At 50.0% G+C, this 27,026-nt stretch overlaps 1 protein-coding gene across 1 annotated transcript in view; it reads left to right on the plus strand.

The window, feature by feature from the left end:
- Positions 1–26,285, plus strand: part of ALX4 (ALX homeobox 4) — a 38,581-nt gene extending 12,296 nt beyond the window's left edge. The window contains exons 2-4 of the mRNA XM_021533620.3: positions 15,455–15,765; positions 23,285–23,413; positions 25,429–26,285. Of these exons, the coding sequence (XP_021389295.1) occupies positions 15,455–15,765; positions 23,285–23,413; positions 25,429–25,743 (755 nt within the window). The 3' untranslated portion in view covers positions 25,744–26,285. The remainder of the gene's footprint in view (positions 1–15,454; positions 15,766–23,284; positions 23,414–25,428) is intronic.
- Positions 26,286–27,026: the final 741 nt, after the last annotated feature.

A 27,026-nucleotide genomic window follows, 5' to 3' on the forward strand; every position in this document is an offset into this window, starting at 1 on the left:
GCCTCCATGTACACTCCCTGCTGTCCCTGTGCTGCTCCTGAAGGCTTGAGTACTTGCCTCATGTCAGCATCTGAGATGCCATCTGAGAGACCTGTGTTTTGCACAGCACCAAAACCCCATGAGTGTGCAACTGAATCACCCCCCAGACACTTCACAAGAGAGTGACAAAAGGACCAGGACTGATCCAGCCCTTTGTCTATTCTGTTGGGTTTTAACAACTTTCAGTGTAAAGGGAAAGTTGTGTCTGGCCTCAGTTGTCCTTTTCAGACATTAGCCAGGAAACATAGCACAGTCCTTGCAAGAAATTCCTAAATCTGGACCATGTAAGTCTGGCCTATCTGGACTCTGCAAAAATCCAGTGGAACAGCCTAGGTTTTTCTAGAGACAATCTGATGCAAATATTGCCTTAGGCAATGTGAATGTTCTCAGATGTATGATTTTGTGTGTTAATCCGGCTGATTGCACCTTCCACAGAGATGGAGATATTAGGAGCCTGCAGCAGATAAACCACAGTCTGTAGCACTGGCCACATACATGCATTAACACATAAGAGGCCAGTGGGTTCTGGCCAAGGAGAAGTTATGAGGGTAACTGAGTGGGTCCTGAAAGCCAAGAATACAGCTAAGGGTGTTGAGTCTGGTAGAAATTAGTTCCCTACTGGGGAAAAACAGGGAATGGCCTCATTTAGCCCACAGACTTCATTAAAACCAAGAACTTTGCTGAGAACTCCTCCTCAGGATTTCAAAAGAAAAGGGAGCAGCAGCTGAAAGCCTGTGGTGGCATCTCAGTGGGAGCAAAGTCAATCCAAGCTCTGTGGAAATGTCCCAGTAGGAAAATGTGATACGAGTGTGTAAATAGCTAGAGTGGTTGCTCTGGCACTTCCTCCCTGTATGCCTGGCATGAGGTAGGTCCATGGGTCTGGGTTCTTCTGGAAGGAGGCTGAGCAGGGCATGTTTTTGCAGGTGTGCCTGACAGTGATGAGCAAAGCAGTTCCCCTTTGTTCAGCCCTGTGCCTGAAGTATTAACACCTTGGTGTGAGCATGGGCACTGAAGACTGCCCAAAGCACATCCCAGAGCATGTCTGGCCCAGGTGGCAGGGGAAAGCAGGGGAGCTGGCATCATGACAGTGATAGCAGTGTAGCAACATGGGTGAGGTGACCTGATCCTCATCCTGTTGTGTCCTGCTCAAAGGGATGTCAGACCACCCCTTTTCCAGGCAGGCAGCTCTGCCTCACAACCTTCAGCTCTCCTGGGGCAAAAACCATTAAACAAAAATATGGCACACTGGCTTCCAGACTCTCCCTGCCTGCTAATAATCTATGAAGCTTCCTAATGTATCATCCAAACACCATAGTACATCAGCTGACAGGAGAAAAAGTAACCTTTTATTTTCTGTTTGTCAGATCATGTTCTTGACAAAGTTAAAAACTCATGTCATATAGTCAACAGTGTATTACAGTTTGAAGAAATTGGACTGTATAGCAGTTTATAAGCCTCAGCTCCATAAGCTGCAGGAGATGTCATTGGAAAGAATAATATGGTTTAAGCCAAGTCAGGAAGCTGCATTTTTGCTTTGGAAAACAGAGGACATAAGCAGCAAATACTCAGAGGTCCCTGATGCCAGACAAATCTCTCATTACCAGCAGGCACAGCCCAGGGTGCTCCCTTCTTTGGGATGGAGAGTTTCCTCTAGCAGTAAAACCTTGGCTCTAAAACCCTGGCTTCTTGGAAGCTACATGCTCATAACTGTGTTCGCTGAAGGGGTTTTGGAGTTTGGAGTCCTATTATTTACATCCGACTGTATATTTTCTCCTGAGAGTCCTATAAACCAAATGAATTGCAGAAGAAATCACACATTCCCACACAGGCATGTTTGCCTCCCATGAATCTGAGCAACCATGACCCAAATGTACTGTGAGATAGTAAATCTCAGAAGGCAGTGTGTGGGAAGCCTAGTCTGAGATGAGAAGGAAGGAGAAAGCAACCCACTGCAGCCCCCAGCATCTTTCCCTGCAAGCACTCGGTGCCCATGAGATGCTTTGGGGAAAAAGAGGCCAGCCATTGCCTAGCGGCCCCACTAATTCCAGGAGCCTTCAGACACTGGAAACTGAAGTGTTTATCTGTTCTTCCTAAACTTCAGCCTTTCCAGAGCCTTGCAGACAGGCTTGTTCCTGAAGAGGAAAGGCAAACAGCTGTTGAAAAGGAGTCTTGTTTGCTCTTATCTAGGAAACTGAAAGAACACATACCTTTCCAACCAGTGCTTCCCAGGTGTAGTGATTCCAGCTCATGATTTCTAACTGTGTATTTTACTCTCCTTTCTAAGCCATCCTGCCTGCAGCCACTCTTTTAAAGCCTCCTGTTGCTTTCCACCCTGCTAGAAAAGGCATCATGACGTCTTTAGGCAGAGACTTTCTAAGTTGTGGTCCATGTCAGCACACAGCCACCTTTATGGAGATCAGGTATCTCCCAAAATAAGGGCTCCCCTAAGGAAGTATTTTGGAAGACAGGGAGCAGGACGGATGGACACTCCGTGTGTTTTATTTGCAAATTGTGAGCAAGGTATGAGTTTTTGAGGTCTGTCTGGGACATAGGATTGTTGTTGGGATGATGTTTGTGAGTAATCTTTGGTCAGCAGACTGTGTGTGTGGGTGAACTGGTGCAAGGAGCAGGCAGCTGAAAGGTGGTGAGTGGAAGGCAGGACACGGTGGACACGAATTATGAGTTCTTGTTCCTTGACTGGATGAGCACCTCTGGCAGAAGCAGATTTCTGGGACAAATATTCCTTTTCACAAGTTCCAAAAGATGATTTCTGTAAATGTTTGCTAATGTTTACTTCACATTTGTAGTCACTCATGTCAATATGATCCTGTTCTGGAATGTTAACTGGAAGCAAACAAAAAAGTGGGCATGAACTCAGCTGTCTAATTTAGGCTGATTTTCATGGTCATTATCTTTCATGTAATCATCCAGTTTGGTTGAGAACTAGTGGTGCTCCAGGAGTTCCACTCCTTCCAAGAGTCATGATTTTTTGTGTTTTCTGTTACAAAAATGTGTTACCAGAGTCACTGTTGTTTGTGTCTACTGCCTGACACTTCATACCACAATCTTGCATCTAGTTTCTTCTAACCTAATCAAAACTTAACAGCCTAAAAGCTTGCCTAAAAGCTCCCACAGCAGTTGGCTGCCTCTGGCTGTTTTTACAATACTTTTTTTTTTTTAAAGTTCTTCTGAATCAATTAAGCCATTTGCAAGAATGTAACTAAAACCAAGCACATTTTTGTTTTCTTCATGTCAGGAAAAAAATCCAATGATGACTTTTTTCATAAGTTCTGCTGCACTGTGCTGTGGAGCAAGATCATCAGACTTACAGTGGAGCTGGGCTTTGGGTAGGAAACATGCTTTGTGCCTTTCCTCTGAAAGATTATTCAACATCTAGCCATACGAAGTTGTGGTTTGAACTGTCTCACACCTAAAGACACTGCAGATTTCTCATGTTTTAAGAGTGTTTTCAGCCAGGTCTGAACTTAATCTTATTGAAGTGACCATTTACCCTAATAGTTGGTCCAGCCTTGCTTGAACGCAGGCAAGGAAGGGGAACAAAGGCTGGGATAAGGATAAGTAATTTTGATGTGGCAGAAACTTTTTCTGAAGACTGATGAGTATGCTGGATTGAATGGCGGTGTAGATCTACTTGGCAAAGATACAAAGGTTTATGGCATGATTCAGGGCATCTGAGAGGCACAAGACCTTCACCTTCAGAATGCAAAAATATTCTACAGTGCTAAGTACTTTTTAAAGCTCAGGCTTAGATAGGGTTGTGTTATGTGCTCTGTCTCACTTTGCCATCCACACAACACAAGAAGTAGCAGTGCCTCACCTCACCAGGCTTGTGACACAGGCATCTCTGTGTGACCTCTGGCACAGCTTGGTGGTTGCCGTGGGGAGCCCAGACAACACTGCTGAATAGAGTGTGGATGCCACGGAGTAAATAATTATCACCTTCAAACCCTGGATGATGGTGAGAAAATGGAGAGGTGTCCACTATAGAGAGGGGTCCGGTGTCTGTGATCCGAAGACCCAGAAAGCAAGAAATATTTAGCTAGAGAGTTAGAGAGTACGTGCAGGATGGGCAGCCACTGTGGGAATGTGGCTCACCAGGCACAGTCTGGGAAAAGAACTGAAACTCAGAGATGGAGTAGAAAGTAAAGGTCAAATGCTCTTGGCTCATGCAAACCTAGTTCTGTGTGGGTTTTTTTTGTTGTTGTTTTGGGTTTTTTTAAATTTCACTTTTCCCCCCTGGTGACAATTATTTGTGTTGCAAGGTGAAGTAGTTCTCAAGTGAAATGAAATCCCTTTCTCTGACCTCAGAGTGCATAGCTCTCTGAATTACTTGAGAAGCACAGTTTACCCTTTGAGCAATTCATAACTCCCCTTTCACAAGTAAGAGCACACTTTTGTGGATGTTTTCCTTTTTCAGTACTGCTAAATGGATTTTTTTCCCCTTAATAACTGTCATTTGACCTGCATCTTGGGTTCAATCCCCATATGGGCCATTCACATCAGACTTGGACTCAGTGATCCTTGTGGGTCCCTTCTAACTCAGAATAATCTGTGAGTCTGTGAATGTTGCTATTCTTAGCTCAAAATTAAAAATATAAGTTGCTGATTGTGAATAATATTTATTGTTCGTTTACTAGAGGAATCTTAGGCACATCCATTCAATTTCCTCTTAGTGCCTCATTATCAATAAACCTTTGCCTCACTGCTTCTGTAAATTATTTTCATCTCTTTCCTTTGGGAACCATGTATTTGGGCTCTTGCACAAGTGTCTCATGAGGGTAATTGGTCAAGTCAGGGCATATAAGTTTTACTCCTTGATGAATTGGCAAAACTTCATTAAAAGGGGATTATTGAAAAACACATAAGTATTTTTCAGATGAGGAAAGCAATGCACTTAAACCATGATGCAAGAAGAGTTTCCCAGTATTTTACCAAGCACAGTGGCTTGTGTCAGCTATTGATATCATTCAAAAGGCTTAGGTTATCCTGACTCCCATAGTAAACATATACCTTCTCTCTTCTGGGATACGAAGGATGTGGAGCTAAAGCCCCAGAGAAGCCCTAAGTTGGTATATGTGTTTCAGAGCTGATGACAAATGAGAGAGAGTTTCAAGCACTCTTTCCCTACTCCTCACAGCCCCAGCAGAAAAGAATGTGAGGTGCAAGAGCGTAGTACTCACAACTAATGGTGGTCTCCCATCAGAGGCTGCACCAGTGTTGGCAGCTCATGGCCAACACCAGTGGTGGACACAGACCCAGAGCCACGCTGAGGCAGGGGAGAGTTGTTTGCTGCAGAGGCTGGAGGAAACCTACAGAGGCCAAGGGTTTATTAAACTTCAGTTTGACTCAAGCTGAAATATGTGCCTCTAGAGCAGGGCAGCAGAGGTTCACCGAGTCCTTTCTGCAGACATTTTATGACAGTCTTTGGGGATACATATATGAAGACTGGGGCGTTCTGAGTAATTAAAAAAAATATTTGTTTAGACTGTGTCAGGGTCATCTGGAGTTTCCAAGCAAGCCAGTCTTAGATTTTTCTCTCTGGCCTTTCTCCACAGCTATAGTGTCGACACACACTGCGGTTCATGGCCAGGCCTAGCAGGGCAGCCATATGTCCTCAATACCACAAAACAACTCTCAAGCTCAGAGAGACCTTGATGTCATTATGTACCCCCTGCACTGCATGTGGGCTCATGGAGATCAGGGATGAAAGTGCCTTATACCAGGCATTGCTGCTGCCACCTTCAGACCCTGTCAGGAGTCTGGGCTTTCCCACCCCAATTGGCATCAGAATCTCCTCTGCAGGAAAACCCTGTGGGGCTGCAGCATGGCCCCCACCTCACGATGAGGGTGTAAAGGTCAGGGGAAACAACCTGCTGCTCTCAGCTTTGCTGTTGGTTATTTTGCTTTGCTTCTTGGCTGGCAAGTTCCCAGTTTGGTTGTGCTGCTTTGTTTCACTTTGGGATTTTGCTGCCCTACTACTCTCTGCCAGTAAAAGCTGATGCCAGTCTGTTGCCTAGGCCCAGTGACAGTGAATTAGTGGGTTTGGTAGCCAGAGACCTAATTTCTTTCTGGAATGCTTCTAAAAGCCTAGTGGTTGTAGGAATTTCCCCAGACCTGGCTGGCCTTGAGTTTTGCAATGTGCAGTTGGAATGAAAATAAATTATAGATGTTCTTCCAAGAATAGGCAGGTTTGGGGAAGGCTGAAGGTTTTTCTTTCCTCGTCTGGGCCTTTCTTTACTAATCAGCTGTATAAAACTGAAGAACAACAGAATGGCTTTACTAAGAAATCTTGCCCAAACTTTGTCTCAATGTTTAAAGTCAAGTCTTTCTGTGGTTCTGTGAGGTTCTGCCAACTTTGGTTGTTTTCTGCTTTTACTCCAGCTTTCTATCACTCCTGCTTTCTAATTTCCAAGTGTAGTACTCAAATCCCCCTGAGATGCGTCGTACTTGGGTTCAAATGGGGTTGCCACAGCATCTCATCCAGACTCAGCAGTCCCAAAGTCTTCTCCATGGGGGCACCTGGGGGCCCAAACTGAGAAGAACAAGGAGCACCATGGCAGCAGTGTTGGAAAGATTTGCTTGGGCTTACCTGACGGGCATCTGAAGTACAGAACACTGCACTTTAGCATAAGGGTAGTCCAGGGACACACATGTGCTGCAGTGCCTTGCTGGACTAGGGCCACAGGCTGGCTGCTTCAGCTGGGCAGAGCCTGCTGGACACCACCCTGGCCAGGCCCTGCAAGCCATTGAAGTTCAGCTGTCATTAATCTGAACCAGGACTTCATAATGCAGATGCAGCTGAGTTTCTGCCCAGCCCATTACAAAATGGCCCTGACCTCCCTCCTCCTGCCCCTCTGCTCAGTTGGCAATTTTCAGGTTGCAGGTCCAGCCCTGCTACCAGCAGCACAAAAAAAATAGGCAACTAGAAGTCACCTCTGGGAGGCAGCTAAACTTCAACAATGCTTGGCTGTCTCTGCTGCAGAGAGGTTGCTTTTGCAAAGCAGACAGACAGAAGAATGCAGAGAGAGGCAGACAGACCAACCAACCCAAGGATGTGAACAGTGTCCAGGCACGCATCGACCAACAGGATGGAGTGAATCACTCTGCAAGCTGGCAGCAGGGAATTAAACTCTGCCATAGCCAGACATCAGAGCAAGGATCAACTCCCTTCAGGCATCTTTGTCTTACCAGCAGGAAGTAGAATCCTCCCTTCTTAACTAATGGCTGATTTCTACCTTCAGTCACCAGATGATGGCCGCTGGTGCCTCACTTGGTGCATGGCTAGCATGGGAGGCAACACGCACATTGAAGTGTGGAAGGCACGACTGCCTCATACCTCCCTTTCACCTTGTCAGAGCAGAAGTCCTGCTCATCCAGCACACAGCCTGGGGTGGAAATTGTAGGGGAAATGTCCACGGCATGTTGTGGGGAAGAGAGAGGGACTGACCGGTGCAGGGGAAACCTCTGGAGAAGATTGTCAGGACAGCTTGTCAGGAGGGAAGAAGAGCCCCTTTCATCTTGCAGTGCTGAGCTGAGGGATCTTTTCAGATCCTTGCAGTGGCCAAACGGCACGGGTGAGGTCAAGATGAATACATGAATCTGCATCTGATGGGAACTCTTATGCTCTTCCTTTCAGAGTGAGAGCTTAGCCCTAAGCCCTGCATCAACCTCATCTGTCACTCACATCTGAGCAGCCTCAGTGCTACTGCGGGCACTGAGTGGCACTGAGTGCTGCCAGCCCCAGGGCTCCACAGCACTTACCTCTCCCTGCTGCAGGGGCAGGGCCTGACTTCACAGGGCCCCAGCACTGGGAGGGGATGAATCCCAGCCATCTTAGATGCTACTGTCACTAACTCAGCTGGAGATAGCACCCAACAGAGGAGGAGCAACCTTGCTGAATCTAGATTTTTCTAAAAACAACACAACAGAGGAATAACTGAATGATCCCAAAGTAAGGCAGACCTGGTGGACTGGGCAGGTGTTTCTCCAGATGCTGACAGCCAGTAAAGATGTTGCAGTAGGAGAACTCAGCTCAGATAGGAGCAGAACTGAGTTCCTTCCCACACTGGGACAGAGCATCAAGGTGCACAAAGCCCTACAGTGCCTGTCTGTGCAGAACATAAGTCTTCAGCAAACAGAACTGAGGACCTGTCTGTTCTGTGCGTAGGTGTGAGTGTGTGACTGAGATGACACCATTCAATACTTTGTCCAATATTAGTGATGCTGATTTTTTTCTTAATGAAATCACATATCTCATCTATTCAGCACTGAGCAGTTAGGTGCTTACATCTGGTTCTGAGGAGCTTAGGAAAAACCAAGACCCTCAGGTGATTACTGTCATGGCAAGGCATGCAGGACTGCTTGGGGAGGAGAATACTTATCTAAAATTATCAAAACCAGAGCCAAGAGGAAACTGAAAGCCCTTTCAAGCCCTCTTCTCATACTTGTCTGCCTTGTCCATCTTCCCTGGCTGGTACTCACTGGGGATATATCAGTTCAGAGGTTCTAGATAGCTTTTGCCTCACACACACTGCTTTAGGCAGAGATACAAGTAGGATGGAGCAGAAATCCACCATTTTTTCCTAGCTGTTTGTGACATGCCAGTGGGACATGTGGGAAATGAGACATTTTAAAATGCAGTAGCTGATCCATCTTGTTTGTCATACTTTCAAATTTTGCACATGGCCTGGCATGCTGCAAACCTGTAGCTGATCACCCCCAGCCCTGTGTCTGGGGACACCTGTGTGTCTAATCTTATGTGGCTCTGATGTCACCAAGGTGGCTGTCACTTCCATCTGCTGTCACTTAAAAAGTCATCTTGTGGCTGATCCTGGCATATCCCCAAGGCACTGTGTCTACCTCTGCAACACTGAAGACCTTCAGGTGTCAGAAAGAAAAAAACTATGTCACTGGAGAATCATCAGAGAGAACTGAGATGCCCAACTCCAGAATATTGGCATAAGCAATTATTTCCCTTCACATTCAGCAGTGGGGAAGCCATAGTATGCAATGGAGCAGTTTAATTTTCTCTTCATGGAGGCAATGGCAGTACATTTTCTCGCTCTTTCCTTATATAATGTTCCGGGAGCCAGAAAGTCAACTACCATTGCAGCAGGTTGTTTAGAAGCATTTTTGTGCCTTCAAAATTTGCTAGTCAGCACTTTCCTACTTTTCAGATGGTTGTGTCACATGAAAAAAGACTTGGGGAATGAGCTGTGCCTTTTTCTCTAGCCACAGCTTCTATGCAGAGTTTTCAGAATTGATCTGTTTATGTAAAAGCCAGTTTTGTTAGTGTCCTTTAAAAAACATGAAAGAGGAGCAAGCAGCACATGTTGCATTTGTAGACAATGCTGAGCTCTCCCCAAGTAGCCACAGGGTGTGTGAATCCAGCTAATCAGGCAATAAAGCAACACATGCCCTCAAAAACAGATGTTTGTACTGGGGAGAAAAAAAGCTAGTTCAGAATAAAAGTGAGAGGAGCAGTAATTTTACCAAGTAAATAGTGCATATTCCCAAGGCTTGCTGTGATGTAAACTTCTCAGCAGCGCTAGAGCTAATGTTTATCAAGCTGTCTGTCCCCAAACTCATACAGTGATTTACTCCAGGAGAACTAGCCAGGAACAAAAGCCAGGAACAAAAGGGCTTAAGTGCAGCCAGGGCTGAGATGAATCTGACTCCCTCAGAAACATCTCCCAGGCACAGAGTGGAGGTAGAGCCAGTGACTCAAGTTAAACACTGGCTTCAGGGCCACCAAACATCCACCCATGGACTTACTGTGTGGGACATTTGACACTGTCTCCAGACTGCTTTTCAGGAACAGAAGAAGGTTTTTAGATGTTTCTGCTCCAGGCCTTAGTATTGTTCCTGCTGTATGCTCTGATCAGAAAAATAAATCTCTTCTCAAAGAGGAGAGCCCTAAGGTGTGGTCAGGAGAAGCACATTAGAAAGAAACACTCCTTTCCCTTTTTCATTCTTCTACAAGCAGACTTTTCTGTAGGACTTCACTCTGCCTGTAATTAGCTCCCCAAGGTGATCAGGAATTTCACAGCTATTTTTAGTCACTGAGTTCCACCGTGAGTAACCACTGTGTCCCCCACTTTGCTGTAGAGCCCCAGCAGGCGCAGGCAGCAGAGCAGCAGAGCCAGCAGCTTTGACAAGCTCAGCAGAGATGGACAGTGTCCATGCAGAGGAGAACATTCATGCAGTGGTCTCTTGAGCACAATGGGAGGTCTGTGAGTGCTGTACCATGAGCAGAGGAGTAGCTTAGACCGTATTCAGCCTTCCTTCAGGTTCTGCAGAATCAACCAAAGGAGGTCCCAGTCTGGAAGGGACGCACAGGCTGTGTATTCATCCTTACCCAGAGCTGAAATGGAGATGATCCGACCAGCTTCTGCTTAGCAGAAAATGGTAACTGCAGCTTCCAGAAGGAAGCCAATGGTTTTTCTCCTATCTAGAATTATACCACCTGCATTTAAGAGATGAATGCTGCCCAGTTGGGCACTTCAGTTGGGCACAAGAGTGAAAGTATGATTAAGCATCTGATCATTGTGAATAAAATCAGTGATGCCACATACAACTGAAAAAGTGTTAAAATCCTTTCTACATGTGCAGACTGTAAGAGCACTGACTCCCTCAACAGAAATAAACCTAAATATTCAGGTCTTTATATGTCGAAAATTCAGTCACTTTGTTTTTTCCTATATAACCCAAAATGTGAATTTTTAAAAAATAATAGTCTTGCGCTGACTTCTAGACTTTAATGACAGATAGGAGGCAGAAGACTGCAACAGATAGCTTAGAAACAAGTACAATCATTTCAGCATGAGTTAAGGCATGATCACAGGAGTTGGATAAGATTCCTGTGGTTGGCCAAGTCCTTGAGATGTGCTGGCTGGGCTCTGGTGCAAATCTGCCTTAGTAAGAAGTGCAAAATACACTGCCTGAACCCTCTCTAGACAAAATTTTAGCACTGGTATTTAAGTGAGAGTTCAGACAATGACATTAAGAGCTTTTTTTTTTTTTCTTTTTAAGCTTCATTGCTATGAAGACCCTTAATTTTTTTTTTTCAAAGGGCCATACCTGTGTAGGCAAGGAGAGGCACCCTAAAGTGGCCAGCACCGGAGGCATGGAATCTGGGGGTGGGTGGGGGGAGCACTCCTATTCCCACACTTGGGAACCTGTTCCCACACTCCTGTGCCCACACTTGGACAGGAAAGCAGAAGGCCCCAGTGTCATTTAGTGTGGGAGCAGAAGGGCAGGCTGCTGCAGCCCCATGCCACCCGTGCTGTGCTCTTTGGACATGGGTTGCCCACAGACAGACAATGTCTGTGAGCTGCCACATGCCAGTAGCAGTTCCAGGCTATTCTTGAAGCCTCCCAGAACTGGGATAGCATCAGCTCTTTGCTGACACTGTAATAGCTTGGACTAGATGTTGCCAGAGCAGTACATAGCAGTGCCAAGCCCCAGCAGCCTCTTTAGCAGGGGAAGCTGCCGTGTGCTGGCTGTGTCCCTGGGCTGTGCTGCCCATGGAGCTCTCCTGCAGCCTTATGGGCTGTGGGGCTGCCACCACAGGATCTGTGTGAAGCAGCCTATGGGGCAGGAGCTGTGACTTGTCATGCATGTGCTGTGCAAAGCAACCCTACCATTTCAAGTTGGACCCAAAGCTGTGTGCTGGAAATGTCCCAGCCTCCATCCCTGTGGATGCACCAAGCTGACTTTGCTCTAAATTAAATTCCATGGATAAGACTGTACATAGTGAAGATTTTCTCTCAAAATAGCACACCTGAGGAACAAAACAGATACAAGCTGTGAATCCAAGCATTCTGACAGCATGATAAAGATGACTGCTCCCTCCAGGAGCATGTGAGCAGAGCAGCACAATGCCTTGCTGTCTCAGAATGGCCTCTCCTCATGGCCATAGGTGAACATAGTCTTGTGTCTCCTGCACCCCGTTTCTCCACTGTAGGGTTCCCAGGACAGATGTGGTGAGATTTGAAAGGCATATCCCCTGCAGAAGAAGTGAGAATGCAGGCATCCCTCCTGCCCAAAAGGAGCTGCAAGATGCTTGGGGCCCACATGCCCAGTTATCCTGGACTGTTCCTTGGCAGCTGACACAGGGTGACTCAGGGAAGGTCTTGGGAGTGCTGACAGTCTAGCAGGGAGCCAAGGCATTGAGAAAGGATGGTATAATTGTGGGAAGTCAGAAAATATCCTCCTTCTACTGCTACAAGGGCAAGGATGGATTGGCAAGCAACGAAGGAGGCACCAAGCTCTGCTGTCAGGCTTGTAAGGGTGCAGTGGTGCTCACATTAACTCCTTGTCATAGAGATCTTCACAATATGTAACACAAGGTCTCTCTAGGTTTGATTAGAAACAGACACTCCAAACTTTGCACTGAAACTTTGAGGCCATCTCCAGTTACAGGAAGTCTGGGCATATCCATATGCAGATGTATGCAATTTGTTTCACTTCAGCAGTTAGCATGACTGTTTTGAGGTCAGGGAGCCTGTTTCTAGGGAATGAGAGTTATTTCTTGGGATGCTCAGCTGAGGGTGGATGCACACCATGCCCTCCCAGCACTGCCATCAGGCCCTCCATCCCGGAGTTTCTGCCCCTCCCACGGAAACAGTTCATCCCTACCCGGGCTCTCAGGGGCTAGAGATGAAGAAGCCCATGTCTGCTGCAGTGCAGGAGCACTAGAGCAGCATGGCTGAGCTGCAAGGAAGGCTCTGGACTGGCAGAAAAGGCACAGGAACACCCACTGCTTGTGCAGTAGGGACAGTCCTTGCATCTTGGGGCTGGTGGTTTGTGATGGAGATAACTTATCACCGCTGAAAGTCTGCTCTCAGCTGCAGTTTGAGCTATGCTGTCAACAAACTTAGAACAGACACAGCGCTTTTCTCTGTCCCTCTGTGTGTCTATGTGTGTGTGTGTTTGTGTATCTGTGTGTTTGTGCAGACCCTTCCCCAGCTAACTGAGCTCCTGAAGCAGATAAAAAACAGCAGAAGATTTCCCAAGGAAAGTCTTCAAGTCTCGTGTTTGCTGCTGTTGGAGCTGCAGGGGGTTTAGGAGTTAGGGAGGCAGCCAAAGTAAAGTTGTGGGGGAAAATGTACTGAGCTTCCTGACAACATAAATAATAAAAGAAAGAGAGAAAGGGGAAAAAACCCCCAACCTCTTGGAATACTTTATTTATTACTCTGTCTCTACTGAATCTCATAGGTGGCAGTCCATTGCTGCAGACTTTCTGGAATTGTTCTATTTTCTGTTGTAAAAATTACAAATATCATGTCTGTAGTGTATGATTTACCAAGGCTTTGGGGCAGGGCACTGTCCCAGCCCATTTTGGACAGGTCTGTCCACTTGCATCCCCCAGGAGCAGTGCGAGAGGTCAGCCAGTTGGAGAAGGCAGGATCAAAGAAGAGAGAGTGTATCAGTCCCTCCTCTGTGTCTGTGTCAGACTAGACACAGGTCCTGGAGCCCAGGGAGCATAAATTTTTGCAAAATGTTCCCAAGGATCAAAGCAAAGAGAGATGAGATAGACATCAAGCTTTGGTAAGCTTTATATGGAGCTCCTCAAAAGTCTGAAGTAACAATATTAGAGAAAGCAATAAATCTGAAATCACAGTAGGGTGAAAGTGGCAGGTAACTCCATTGCCTTCATCCAAGGTCTGCCTACAATCCCTCTGTACCACCTGGGCAATTTTCTTCTCAAATCCCTTTCATAGCTCATCCCCCCCAGACTTAAACCTGGGCCATCCCTGCTCTTAAGCCTGAGGGTGATAGCTACATTTCACCTCCTGGTTTCATCCCAATCATCTCAGTGCAGCCTTTGAGCTGCAAGAGTGAAAGATGGGCAAGGACTTGTACACTGTACCCCTTGTCACAACAATTTTCATAGGCTTTTGGCTGTGAAGATCTGACAGAGATGTTCACAGAAGGGCTAAACTGTACATATACAGTGAATTGGCAAAAGGATTTTGTAACAAGAGATGAGTACTGCCAAAGACACAGGCTAAGATGCCCAAGCTGGCATTAATGACCCTGGCTATCACATTGCCTGGGAAAAGCTCCCAGTGGGGACATCACTACACAGTGGAACTGTTTCCCAGAAAGACTGATCCTGGCCTAGTAAGTTTTAGAAATAGACTAAAGGGAAATTTCAAAAAAATATGAGATTATGTGCTCTTGGCTTGGTAAGGAGAGCATGGATAGAAAATAGCACACTATCACTTCCCACACATTTAGGAACTGAGCATAGTGGCTCAAGGTTAAAACCTGCAAAAGGGCTACCATGTTTTTTGCCCAAAGATCCCAGCCAGAAATGGGGTCAGGTGTGACCCTTGGCTATGCATTTTATGCCAGGTGGCCAGTCGCCCACACAGATCCCTCATTTTCTGTCCTGGGTTCAGCCCACCATGCAGAGCAGTGGAATCAGATAAAGGAGAGCCATGGGTCCCCACCAGGGTCCTGCTGGCATAGCATCACTCTTGCTAATGAAGGGGACACCACTGCCACTGGAGGCAGGAGGTGTGCAGGGGAGGACACAAACAGTGCCTGCACCTGAGAACACATATACGCCATTTACAAAGCTCAAAGGTGGTTTTTAGAAAGGAACAAGTTCACTGGTCCAGGGTTTGAAACCTCTTCCTCCTGCACTGCCATGCTGCTCTCATATGTCATGTCTCGTTAATTATTAATTGTTGAGGGCAACCAGGTGGAAACAGTGCCCCAGACCGCTGTCACACTCCTCTCATTTCCCTCTGCCCTGCACACACGGGGTGCTGTTTCAGCAGGTGTCTCAAACTGTCCTTTTCTGTGGCACTAAGCCCCATTAACAACGTCTTTGCCAAAAGCAATGCAAGTCCTGGCAGAAGGCTGTGGGGGTGACTGGGGGTGTCAATCAGGAGCACCTCTGCTGACACACCAGCATTGCCTGAGGATGCAGGAGCATCAAACAGACCCCACCGAGCATCACATGGGGCTGCTCTGTACTCCTGGTTTTCTACTCTGTGTTATTCAGCAGGGGAGCACAGATGGGCTGGTGGCAGGGGACCTGCATGGTGCACGGAGCAGATGGGTACCTCTCAGAGACCTTCCCTGTGGCCAGGACCAAGGGATGTAGTGCTCCATGATGTTCAACCCTGATGTGGCTGTTGAGAGGTTGAAGGAGGGTCTTGCTGGGATGTGCGCACCTGAGTGTGCAGAGCTCATCCTCCCACCTGGGTCTCTGAGAGGGAGCTGGAGCTGAGAGAGCTGGCCCCAACCTCCTCTTGCCCATCTGTGCCAGGCAAAATATGTCAAAAGATTTACATCTCTTTCCTTTTCTCTCTCTCCCTGCCCCTATCCCTGGTCAAACCTGCCCTCCTCTTCCCTCCCCTGCCTCCCACTGAAACAGGTAAGGAAAGCGGCTTGGGAGAGCCTGACTTGCAGCCAAGCTCCGACCCTTCAGCAATGGACAGCAGCTACCTCAGCGTGAAGGAGGCCGGGGTGAAGGTGCCCCAGGACAGGGCCAGCACAGACCTCCCCAGTCCCATGGACAAGGCTGACTCGGAGAGCAACAAGGGCAAGAAGCGGAGGAACCGCACCACCTTCACAAGTTACCAGCTGGAGGAGCTGGAGAAGGTCTTCCAGAAGACCCACTATCCCGATGTCTATGCCAGGGAGCAGCTAGCCATGAGGACAGACCTCACTGAGGCTCGTGTACAGGTATGGGGGGAAATCCTGGGGCTGGGTAAGGGGTAGATGAGCTGCAAAAAACCTCTGAGGTTCCCTTGCAGCCCCATCATAAGCTGCAGGCAGCCAAGCCCTAATCAGAGCCTGTGGCACAAGGAAAGCACAAGGAGGTACATCCACACCTGACACTGGTGTCACCTCCTTTATTGGTGTGGTGTCCTGCAATCCAGTCTTCACAGAAACACCTCTTGCCCTTGAGCTAGTGGGACAGTAGGTGGGTAAGCCTCACTGCCTCTCTGAACAAAACTTGCAGAAAATCTGCTCCCTTCTGGAGGCTTGCAGGGACACAGGTTCTTTACTCTGAGTGGGAGCAAGATTTCCACAGCATTGGCTCTTTCTGGCAGATGGGGCTGCAGAGGTGACTGGGAGTTCAGTGCCAGAGAACATGGTGATGCAAGAGAGGCAGCTCTTGTTGCTGCTTGGCAGGTGCTGAGACTGCATGAAAGCTGGAGATCTGGAGGTAAAAGGTGCACCCACCACCTTAGGAGAAGCAGGAGAGTCAAACAGCCACACTCTGTTGACAGTCTCAATCACCTCCACCACACAGGTGCCAGCTCTCATGAATGAGCTCCCTTGAACTAACCTGGGGGGCCAGCAGACCTGAAGTCCACATCAGAGGAGGGAATGATTCTCTGACTAGTGCCCTTTCCTGTGAGTCAAGGTTAAACAGGAGGCATGTCAGGGCTCAGCCGTGTGCAAAAAGGAGCACCACTGCATGGAGCAGACATCCGCAGCTCATGCCTTGGTGGCCAGCTCCTTCTCCAGCACAGCTAATCCTGTCACTTCCATCTGCAGGCATTTGTCAGCTCACCACCCCCAGAACCTGCATTAGCATCAAGAACAATTGGCCCACGGAGACACCTTATTCTATCTTTTATACCAGGAATAGTCCCAGCTCGCAGGCAGTCTCTGCTTTAACCTTTACAAGTAGTTGTTGCAAATAAGGCCCACATTCATGCTTAAGTCCATTTTAGTTTGTACATTCCCTGCTGAATTCAAACAGTTCTCGTGTGCTTGCCTAAACTGGTTTGCAGGGTTGGTGTGCTCTTCCTCCCCACAGCTGTTTCTCTTCAGGCTGGACATGGCTGCGTTTCAGTAGGCAGCCCTGTGATTCCCGTTGGTCCCGAGCGCAGCATGCTGAGCACCACGGGATGGGCAGAGCAAGGCACTGCTACAAACATCAGCTCTTTGCTTGTGCCACTGGATGCAGCTCTTGATTTCCCAAAAACACACCACAAGTGCTAATGGGGTCTCCTGGGAGGCCAGGCATAGCATCGGGTTACTGACTGCACGGTGCATGACATTCCTTTAGCTCAGGAATGAGAATGAGGTGCTGGAGGGTGGCAAGCTCCTCCCGCTCGCTTCTGAGCCAGGGTTTGCAGCTACTATGTCATCCCATGCAGTGTGAAGGGCTGTCCATCAGAGCCAGGGCAGGTGAGGCAGATGCAATCTACACATTCCTTACATATGACCCTTCATTTTGGGGTTTTCCCTCACTTTACCCCTGGATCACACTTCAGCTGAGGGCAGAACTCCCTAAGTATCCAGGAGTACATTTGGCAAAGAGGGGTTTAGCTTGCTCTGAGATAAATGTGCCAGTAGCCTGCTGCCACAGGCAGCTAAGAACAGCCTCCCTGCTAGTGCCACCTCTCACTTGGGACGGCGATGACAAGGCTCGTGTGACAGAGCTGCTGAAGGGCTTGTCTGAGTGGCCTGGCTGCTCGTGCACCTATCCCATGGTGAAAGGGGTAAGCACTTGCATTTCAGTCATTCCCTGGCTCTGCCAGGCAGGACCCAGTGACCTGGGCCGTGGGCTGGCATCAGGCCACCAGCTGGTGATGCAGGACTGCTGTGCTGTCAGCAGCAGTGCAGACTGTCACTGGAGAGCGAGGACCTGCAGCTCGTGCCCAGCGCAGCAGGTGCTGGCTGGGCAGGCCCAGAGGCAGCCCAGGTCCTGGTATCCCAGATGTGTCCCCAGGGGCTGGGGCTGTAAGTTAGTGGGCTGCTTGGCTTTGGCACGGCAGTGGCAGCCCCCGGGAGGCGTGGAGGTGCAGTCTGAGGTGGCACAGGGCTCTGCTGCTGATAGCACAGGGCTGCTCTTCCCACGAAGGAGGATTTTGGAGACAAAGCCTTAGTGAATCAACCTAGTGCCTGTCTCCACCTCTGGGTTGTGCCATAGCTTGTTTAGCCTTGTTTTTGGCCTCCCACCCCCTGGGCAGTTCTGCTCTGTGGGGTCTTCCAGTACCAGCAGTGTGGCATCAAGGGCCATTAGCTCACAGCCCAAGAGTGGGTACGGGCATGGGGCTGCAGCTCAGGAGGCTGATGGTGAAGCAAAGGCCTACTGCAAGGACCAAGAAACAAGGGCTAGAGGGTGGAAATCAAAAATCAGATACAAACCCCTCACTACTTTTCCCCTTCAAGACAAAGAGCTGCTAGGTACTCAGAACCCTCCACTGTGCTGGGAAAGGCTCTGGCTGCTGTGGGGTATTTGGGCACACACCTGCTGCAGCCCCATGGGCTTTGAGGGAAGCACAGTAGTCCCTCTCCCAAGGAAGACATGTCATCTAAGGGATAAGCCTGCCCTGGAATGATTTTTTTGGAGGTCAGCTTCAGCTGCCTGAAAAGCTGAACTAAGCAAAGTGAGATGGCAGAAAGGTGAGGCACAGGTTTAAGGTGTGATGCTCCTTCTCACAGCTTTTGCCTGGGGGTCATCCCCTATGCATCCCCTATGGCTAGGCTTGGCTTCCTGGGGAGCATAACCAGCTGCACTGCAAGCAGAAACAGATGCAGAGCCCAGACAGGCTCTGCAGCTCTGATTTTTCCATCCCTTTCCCAAGCTCATGCTTCATTAGTGAAGTAGCTGCCAGAGTTTTTGGTGTCTGGAGAAGAGCCCATGCCAGCAGCATACATGAGGTGGACCATACTGTCTGTGAAGCAGTGGCATTCCATGGCCTGGCCCCTCTCCCACTCCATTTCCCTGCCTGCCTCAGTTTCCAGCCATCTGTATTGGGGTCTGACAATGTCAAAGCTAATATCCCCTGTGATGCAATGCAACATTTTCCTGTCTACTCCCCACAACCTTGCCCCTTGTTTCCATGTACTATTAAGATACTGCACATCCCTGTTTTCCGAAGTGGGAGCCATGCATAAGCCCTGTGAAGAGGCACAGCCAGGAAGAGGTTGCTACAGCTCAGCCACAAACCTGCAAGGGTGCACAGGGGGCGCTGAGTTCATGTAGGTCCTATCCACCATGTATATCTCATTCCTTTCTTCTCTTCCATGTCTGGGGCTGCAGAGCCCCAGAAAGACCTTCTGCTTGGTATCAGCAACTGCTTGAGGCTCTTTCAGCTCATCCAGGTCTGCTGCAGTTGCCTGAGGCAGTGGCACTAGAAAAATAAGGTAGACACATGTATTCACACATTATTCCTTCCCCTTGCATTGAAACACACACAGGCACATCCCAAGCCCATGCCAGCCTGGCCCTGGCTGCTTATCTCTCTTGGGTTATCAGTATCTACCTCCTGGACTGCTCTCTGGGAGAGGAGAAAGGGATGGGACTAGAAGGAGGCTTCACAGCCAGGGAATATAACCCCTCAGGCAGCCCCCCTCAGAGCCAGCTTTATGATTGCTGGGACCATTAATGAAATGTTTTTGGCGGTGACCCTGTGATGCGGTGGGGCTTAAAAGTGAGAGGGAAATGTCAAACTCTGCTGTAGCAAAATCACCGCCTTGGAAAAGAAAGAAAAGAAAAAAAGCAAAGCAAAGAAAGAAGTAATATATCTTGATCCCTTTTCCCCCATAAAACCCTGGGAGGCTGGTGGAAGGAGCGGAAAGCCTGAGCTAAGCCTGCAGGAAATTAAACATGAAATGAAAACAAGCTCGAGTTATTCAATTCTCTCATCCCAGGCTCCAATTTCCCATTCCAGGCCACTGATAAAACGGTGTCCAGTTTCAGCACTCAAGGATGAATTCTGGCTCTGTTCTTGCAGTCTGAAAAGCAAAGGACTGGTGTCCATCTCTGGCAAGAGGGGAGATGGCCTGGCCTTTCACAGAGGGATGGGGTCCTGAACACAGACAGATGGAGTCTGAGCAGAGAGAGGAGGGTAGCAGGGTGAGAGGACAGGAATGGGGAGAATGGATGCTTTGAGGCTGCCAGAAGAGAGTAAAAGCACAGGAGACTTGAATGTGGTGGGCAGCTCTTACCTGCATCAGAGCAGTGATGCAGTGAGGGCTGCTGAGCACAGGGCATGAACACAACCCCACAGCTGCCACCAGCCCACCACCACATGTGCAGCCTCACCACCACTGCCACGGTGCGGGCATGAGAGAGGGGAAAAGACCTTTAACTTGGAGGAAGGACAGATCAGTGATGCAGCCCCCAACTATCCAGACATGGTCAGTGACCTGGGTTAAGTCCCAACTGAGCCCATCCACCTGTGCCCTGTGCAGGGCACACAGGGCTTGGTGGCAGGGGCAGACTGGCAGTGCCCACTGGGTGCAAGGGTAGAGGCACCAAGAGAGTGAGCAGGAGCCTCCTTGCTTTGTCTCAGGCCACTTCTGGCCTCTCCACCCCCAACAGCACATCAGCTGTGTATGCATATATATTTAGGTACCAGCATATAGCTGAATGTTTATGGAGACATGAAACATTCTCTGTTCTGTAGATTTTTACAGGGCTGATTTGGATACATCAGGGCTTATCAAAGCGTTGTCTGCAGGAGTTAGACACATGCCATTACTGTACACTCCTGCTGTAGTTGCTAACACTGAGATTCAGTCCACAGTGACTGCTGGCCCCTGCACAAAGTAGCCCATCCTGACCCCAGAGGACATGCTGCACTAGCCACTGCAACCTCCGCTGTCACATTCCCATCCCACAACAGCCGCTCTTGACAGGGAGTGACAGGCAATGAAAGGAAAATGAACTTCTGTTTGGGTTTAGATTTGCTTTTTAAAAGCAGGTGTCTTCTAAGACTGTGGAAATACTGAGGATTAGTTGAGGTTTTTTGCTGACATTTTCACATTATGCGTTGCCATGCCTGTCTTGTTTTTCCCGGATAACTGTGGAGACCTGGAGAAACCCAACTGCAAAATACCAAGAAGCCTATAAGGATTTGGACCAGAGGAGAAAGGGCAGATTTTAAAAGTGATCCAAACTCACCACAAGTGCTTCAGAGCTCACTGTCAGCTCTCAGACTGCCTCTGGTGCCTCTGACACCAACACTTGGACCGAAGACACTCTTCTTCTTCAGCCTAATGCAATGACTTGCCACATTGCCCCAGCCACCAGCCACATGGCAATTTGGGAACTGCCAATTTAAATTGCTTTGCTCTGTTCAATCCAATGTGTTAGAGCAGAAGCCCAGACCCCACTCTGCTCTGTCAAGGCAGCTGTTGTGCTGTCCTGGGAGGAAGAGGGCACAGACCCTGCACTGATGTCTTCGAAGGTCACACTGCAGGGCCACACCCTGCCATGGGAGCCTGAGCTCGGCCTCCCTGCTCCCAGGTGGGATGCTCAGGCAGGCAAGGCAGCCGGTGCCTTCAGCACACAGGGAACGGCCGCGTATGCCTGGCATATGTTCATCCCGGCCTCATGCAGAGCCAGCACTCTGCTCCCTACCTGTTCTCCACCCCTCTGAGCACAGCGGGGCCTCCTCCGCCTGAGGAAGAACCAGGTCACCACCGCTAACTTTGAATCTGCAGATCAAAGCGGCGTGATCCAGGCCAGCCCTGGGACTGGCCTGCAGCTGGGCTGGAGTGGCTGTGCCAAGAAGAGGTAGAAGAAAAACAGACAGATGCCTGAGGCATCAAACCTGCTCCAGTAAGACGCTCTGCATGTGCAGTGTGTGCTGGGATAACGTTAGGATGCTTCTTCCGATGCTTTCTGCACCTACTGAAAACACAGGGTTATCGATTTGGGGTAGGGGGTTGATAGCAGGTTGCTGCTTTGGCCAGCTAGTGGATGGCCCATGCCAGTGGCATCATGGCCATGGGACCGGGCACTAAACCCTGTGCTTTCCACAGCCCACATGAGAAGCACATGCCTGGCAGCTGCATTATCGGCTCCCTGCCCAAAGCAGACCACAGTGCATGGCTAGACCCTTAGCAGCCTATCATACCACAGGCCTGGCTGCAAGAGACCCTCACGAGGCTGTCTATGTGGTGGAAGGCAGAAACTGAAGCAGGAGAGCCTGAAACAACTCTTCCAGCACAAATAGGAAGGTCAGCTCAGACCAGAAACCCAAACCCCTTATACCTCTCCGTAGCAGCTCCTGGCTGCACTGATTCAGGTTGCAGGACCTACAGCACTCCTGCCCCCGCAAAAATTGTCCTGCCATCCCACCTTGTGCCAAGCACCTGCCTTGTCCTGCTGTCCTGTGAAGACATGAGCTTCCTACCTGGCGTCTGCTTTCCCCAGGTGCCTGGCAAGCAGCGAAGCTGCCCCATGGCCAGGCGTGGGAAGGGCCAAGCTGCTTGTCAGCAATACCCCTCTGGCCCCCTGCAGCGAGTCACCGTGTAAAACTCGAAGCAGAGCTGAGAGGCTCTAGGAGTGCTCCTTTCATGCACTGGCGTGACCTGCACAACCCAGCCCCTGGTGATCGTCCTCATCTCTCAGTGCCTTCAAAGCAGCTCTTGATTGATGTGTTTCCCTGACTCACGAGCTTCAAGAGGCTTTGAAGACACTGGGCCAGGCTCTGATCTCTCTTAGGCTGATGCAAATCAGGAGCAATGGTGCTGACAACAGTGCAATAATCCACACTGATGTCAAGCCAGTAAAAATAAGAGCAGAAACAGAGTTTTGGTCTTTGCCTTAAAGGGATCTGAGCAGCACTGTGAAGCAAAGAGTAGCAAACCCTGCAAAGAAAACTCAGTGTAAACCAAAGGATGCTATAGGACACCTGTCCTTTCCTGCAGCTAAGGAGGGAAGGGGTGTTTAGCTTCGTATTTTTTGTTGCGGTTAAGAAAAATGAGAGAGTTGGTGAGAAATGCAAGCTGCAGTCAATGGCATCATAGCCAGAATTAGTCTTGGGGAAAGCCCCATCACTGCTGTTTTCAGCCTGGCAGCAGATGTATTCACACACGGATGTATTCACACTTCTCTGAGACTGGCTGACAGCAGGAAAGCAGCAGGCAGAGCCTGGGTAACACAGATTTAGGGGTGAGAGGAAGATGGGCTATTCCAGGGCAAATCAGGCAAGAGCTGGGAATGTCCCCAGAGAGGCTGTGCACCAGAAGATGGATATCCCCATTTGCATGGAGTGCTCCCTTTCCCGGAGCACAGGCTGGCCCCAGACCCTCAGGAGAAGCAGGGAAGGACCGTCTCTCCCCTGCAGAGCACGTGTGTGGAGCAGTGCCCTTCTCCATGCCATACCAAACCACACCAAACCACCACCTGGCATGGCCCTGCCCTTTGGTGGGCTCTTCAGGGCTGTCGGGCTGCCAGCACTGCTGGGCTCCCCTTGCTCACAGCCCTGCTGTCACCTCTCCCCAGGTGTGGTTTCAGAACCGGCGAGCCAAATGGCGCAAGCGGGAGCGGTTCGGTCAGATGCAGCAGGTCCGGACCCACTTCTCCACCGCCTACGAGCTGCCTCTGCTCACCCGTGCTGAGAACTACGCCCAGGTGAGTGCATTCCCCTGCCTGGCACAGTGCTTGCTGGACACGCTGCCTCTGGTGCCAGTCCTCCCCCAGCCATGCTTCACTTCTCAGGCACATCCACCTGCCCTTGGCAAGGCTGCAGAGACACTGGGGCTATAGTGCCAGGCATTGAAGGGCTGGCAGATTTTTAGTCTTGCTTGGCTCCCTCATGCTCTGGCCCAGAGCAGCTACATTTAAAGCAGGTACCAAGCCCAGCACTGTGTGATATAGAGAAGCACCCCTGGGCACAGACCACCCTGCTCAGCACATCCTATGCTGCTGCCCACTAGCTTTCCACTGATTCAAAAAAGATCCAAAAGGCTCATTCGTGTCTAAAGAATAGCAGATCCCAGGGTGGCTTCCTGTTACTATGTCTGGTTTTGATGCCCCTTGGACATGGTGGTTGGATAAAAGCATTCTTCCCCTGGCAAATTCCCACAGCAGTCTCCCAGTGATGAGCTGTGGTATGCACAGCACACTTGGTGACATCTGAGGATGCTTCCCAAGGAAGTGATAGATTTATGCTCCAAAGGAAGAGGGGAGGGAGCAGTCTTGTTGGAGTACCTGAGGCTGCTTCTGAGTCCTATTGAAACCATTCCTGCCCTGACCCTGGAACCAAGTCACAGGGTTGCCTCCCCTCCTTAGCTTCCTGTCTTAGAAGACCTGTCAGCAAAATTGCCTCTTAAACATTGGGCTAACCCCAGTTTCACAACACTTTAGATGATGCCAGGCAGACTGGGGTTTGCTAGCTCCAGGACTAGGCTGTGCCCAGAAAGCACTCCCTCCATCCTCTACTCCTCTTCCCACCACCCAGAATTTGCTCAAGGGCACAATTCTGCAGGCATGATGCTCTGAACCTGACTGTCCTCACAGATCTGCTGGAAGTCCTCCCTCCCTGACACCCTGTCTGTCAGCTGCCTCCCCAGCCACTGCTGTACCAATGCTACCCCACAGCCAAGCCAGGAGTGTTTGACCTCTCTCCCGCTTGGCGTCTCCCATAAACTGAACAAGAAATCCTTTTGAAACAGCTGAGACGCCAAAGCAGCTTTTCAAGCAGCCTTCTTAGCATGTCCTTCTCTTGCCTTTGTAACTTACACTGCTCTATCCCTTCATACTGCCCTCCTCTCCCAGCACAAGAGATCAAAAATTTGAAAAGCAATTTGCAGGAGGTAAGAGATCAGAGAGGGCCCAAGGGCAAGCAGTGGAAAGGGGCAGTGGGATGAAGGGCCCTTTGCCCTCTTGCTCCAGCCAGCTGCTCACCTCCTCTCTGCTTTCATCCTGCATGCCCGCGCATCCCCTGCTGCAGCACACCTATTCCCACTGCCAAATACTGAGCCCTCCTCTCTTCTTCTGCGATATCATTTTGTGAGTGACACTGCAGGATCCCAGATGGTCTCTTGAGGTGGCCCTGCAGGGCTCTGCAGCAGGGTGGGTGTTGCTGCCTGGATGGGCACTTTTGGGGGAGAGGGACAATGAAGCTGCCTGTGCTGGGGGCTCAGCTCCGACAGGCATGTCGATACGGTACGAAATAAACCTTGCCTAGGCAAAACTGCCCCAAGCTGGAGAGGGATGGTGGATGAGCAGCCTCACAGCACTGCTTTCTGCCTGACCCCTCTGTAATGAGTAGGACCACAGAAACACCACGGATGACACAAAGTTTCCTGCACTGAGAAAAGTGCTCATGGTACAAAAAAACTAAGAGGAGTGTCTGGGAGCAGAATAAATAAACAGATGTGGCAGGGGAGCACAATCCTGCTCCCTGTGAGTAACCCCGCTGCACTCCCTGCCCCGTGCAGGCTGGCATACAGGTTTTGGAGTGGATTTGCTGGCTGCAGCAGGGCTGAGCAGGGGCCAGCAGACGCGACTGCATGCCCACCTCAGTGGCTGCCCCTCCACTAGGCTGCCCTGCCAGACCGGGGCTGGACACAGTCCATTCCCTCAGCCAGCTGCCCAAAGCATCCTGCACAGGGCAGCCCTGATGCTTCTTTTCCCACTTCCAGATCCAGAACCCCTCCTGGATTGGCAACAACGGAGCCGCCTCCCCCGTGCCCGCCTGCGTGGTCCCCTGCGAGACGGTGCCGTCCTGCATGTCCCCCCACGCCCACCCCCACGCGGCCGGCGGCGTCTCCGAGTTCCTGGGAGTCTCGGCGCCCGTGGGACAGACTCACATGGGCGGCCTCTTCGGCACGGCCGGGATGAGCCCCAGCCTCAATGGCTACGAGCTGAACAGCGAGCCGGACCGCAAGACCTCCAGCATCGCTGCCCTGAGGATGAAAGCGAAGGAGCACAGCGCCGCGATCTCCTGGGCGACATGACAGGGCTGCAGCCCAGTGCCCGCGGGACACGGAGAGAGCGCCTGGGGACAGCCCAGGAAATCCATCCGCTTGGACTCCAGACAGCAGTTGCCTCCTCGGGGATCTGAATGCAGCACTTTTAGCTACCCTAGGCATATAAAGTACATATGTTAATGTAAGTGGAGAGTTTCCAGCATGAACGTGGCACCTCCCGGCTTCCTGGGGTCAGGCAGGGAGAGGGAGGCTGTGGAGCGGCACCTCTTCCATTAAGATCTGGGATGGGATGCCTCCCTTCTCACTGCCACCTCCCCAACAACCTGGGCATTTTTTCTTCCCGCTGTTTTTTCTGACACCAGACATGCCTTTCCAAAGAGCAAGAGCCCACTGGCCTTTCAGCAGCTTCTCCCATCCCACCACCCACCCACACACACACTCACTCACACACACATATTCTGCCTTGGGCAAGGGACTGGATGGGGACTCTGGCACCAGCAAAGAAACTCTCTCGCACTGCCAACATAATTTTTAGCAGGAGCTACTACTTCCCACAGTTGAGTGGGGAACCGGGCTGGGAAGATAACTGAAGCTAGAAAAAAGGCAACATTAGCCCATCTCCTTCTACCCTGTTCCCACTCCATCTTGTACTCTGAAATGCAGCAGAGTTGTAGAGGCCTGTGAAGGGGACGCCCTTACCCACCATGGCACGGTGCTATCATGCTGAGAGTCTTTGCCAGCCCTCTGGTGCCCCAGATGAAGATACACCCCAGCAAACAACAGCTTTCCAGCATGGCTCGATGCCCCAGGGAATGCCTGGGATTTGCTTTCCCTACTCGTGGTCTATGTTGAGCCTCACAAGGATGGTGGTACAGGAAAATATTTCCTCTGTCTTTCACTGGGTTGGGAATTATTAACTTCAGTTTAGAGACAGCAGCCCTGGCAGGGAAGCACAACTGCTATGTAAATCTGCAAGTCCCCAAAAAGACTGCCTCAAGAAAGAGCTCAAGCACTAGCACACCGCCACCGTGGCACAAGGCCACCAAATTGCTCATACACCTCATCCTGGGTCAGACATGTGCAATGACAGGCCCTTCCTCAGCCCTCCACCCCAGTGCCCTGTTGCACACAGTGGCCGTGGGCATCTCTGCACCAGGGACAGCAAAGGGAACAGGCTGGGAAGAGGCTCGAGGGAGAGCAAGGAGATGCTGCCCTATCTCCAGCCACCTCAGTTCCTCTTCACTTTGCAGAGGAAGTAGAAGAGACCAGAACTTCTCTGGTTTGTGTGAACCAACATGCCTGTCTGCTTT

Source organism: Lonchura striata, chromosome 6 (assembly GCF_046129695.1).
Source record: "Lonchura striata isolate bLonStr1 chromosome 6, bLonStr1.mat, whole genome shotgun sequence".
Classification (NCBI taxonomy): Eukaryota; Metazoa; Chordata; class Aves; order Passeriformes; family Estrildidae; genus Lonchura; species Lonchura striata.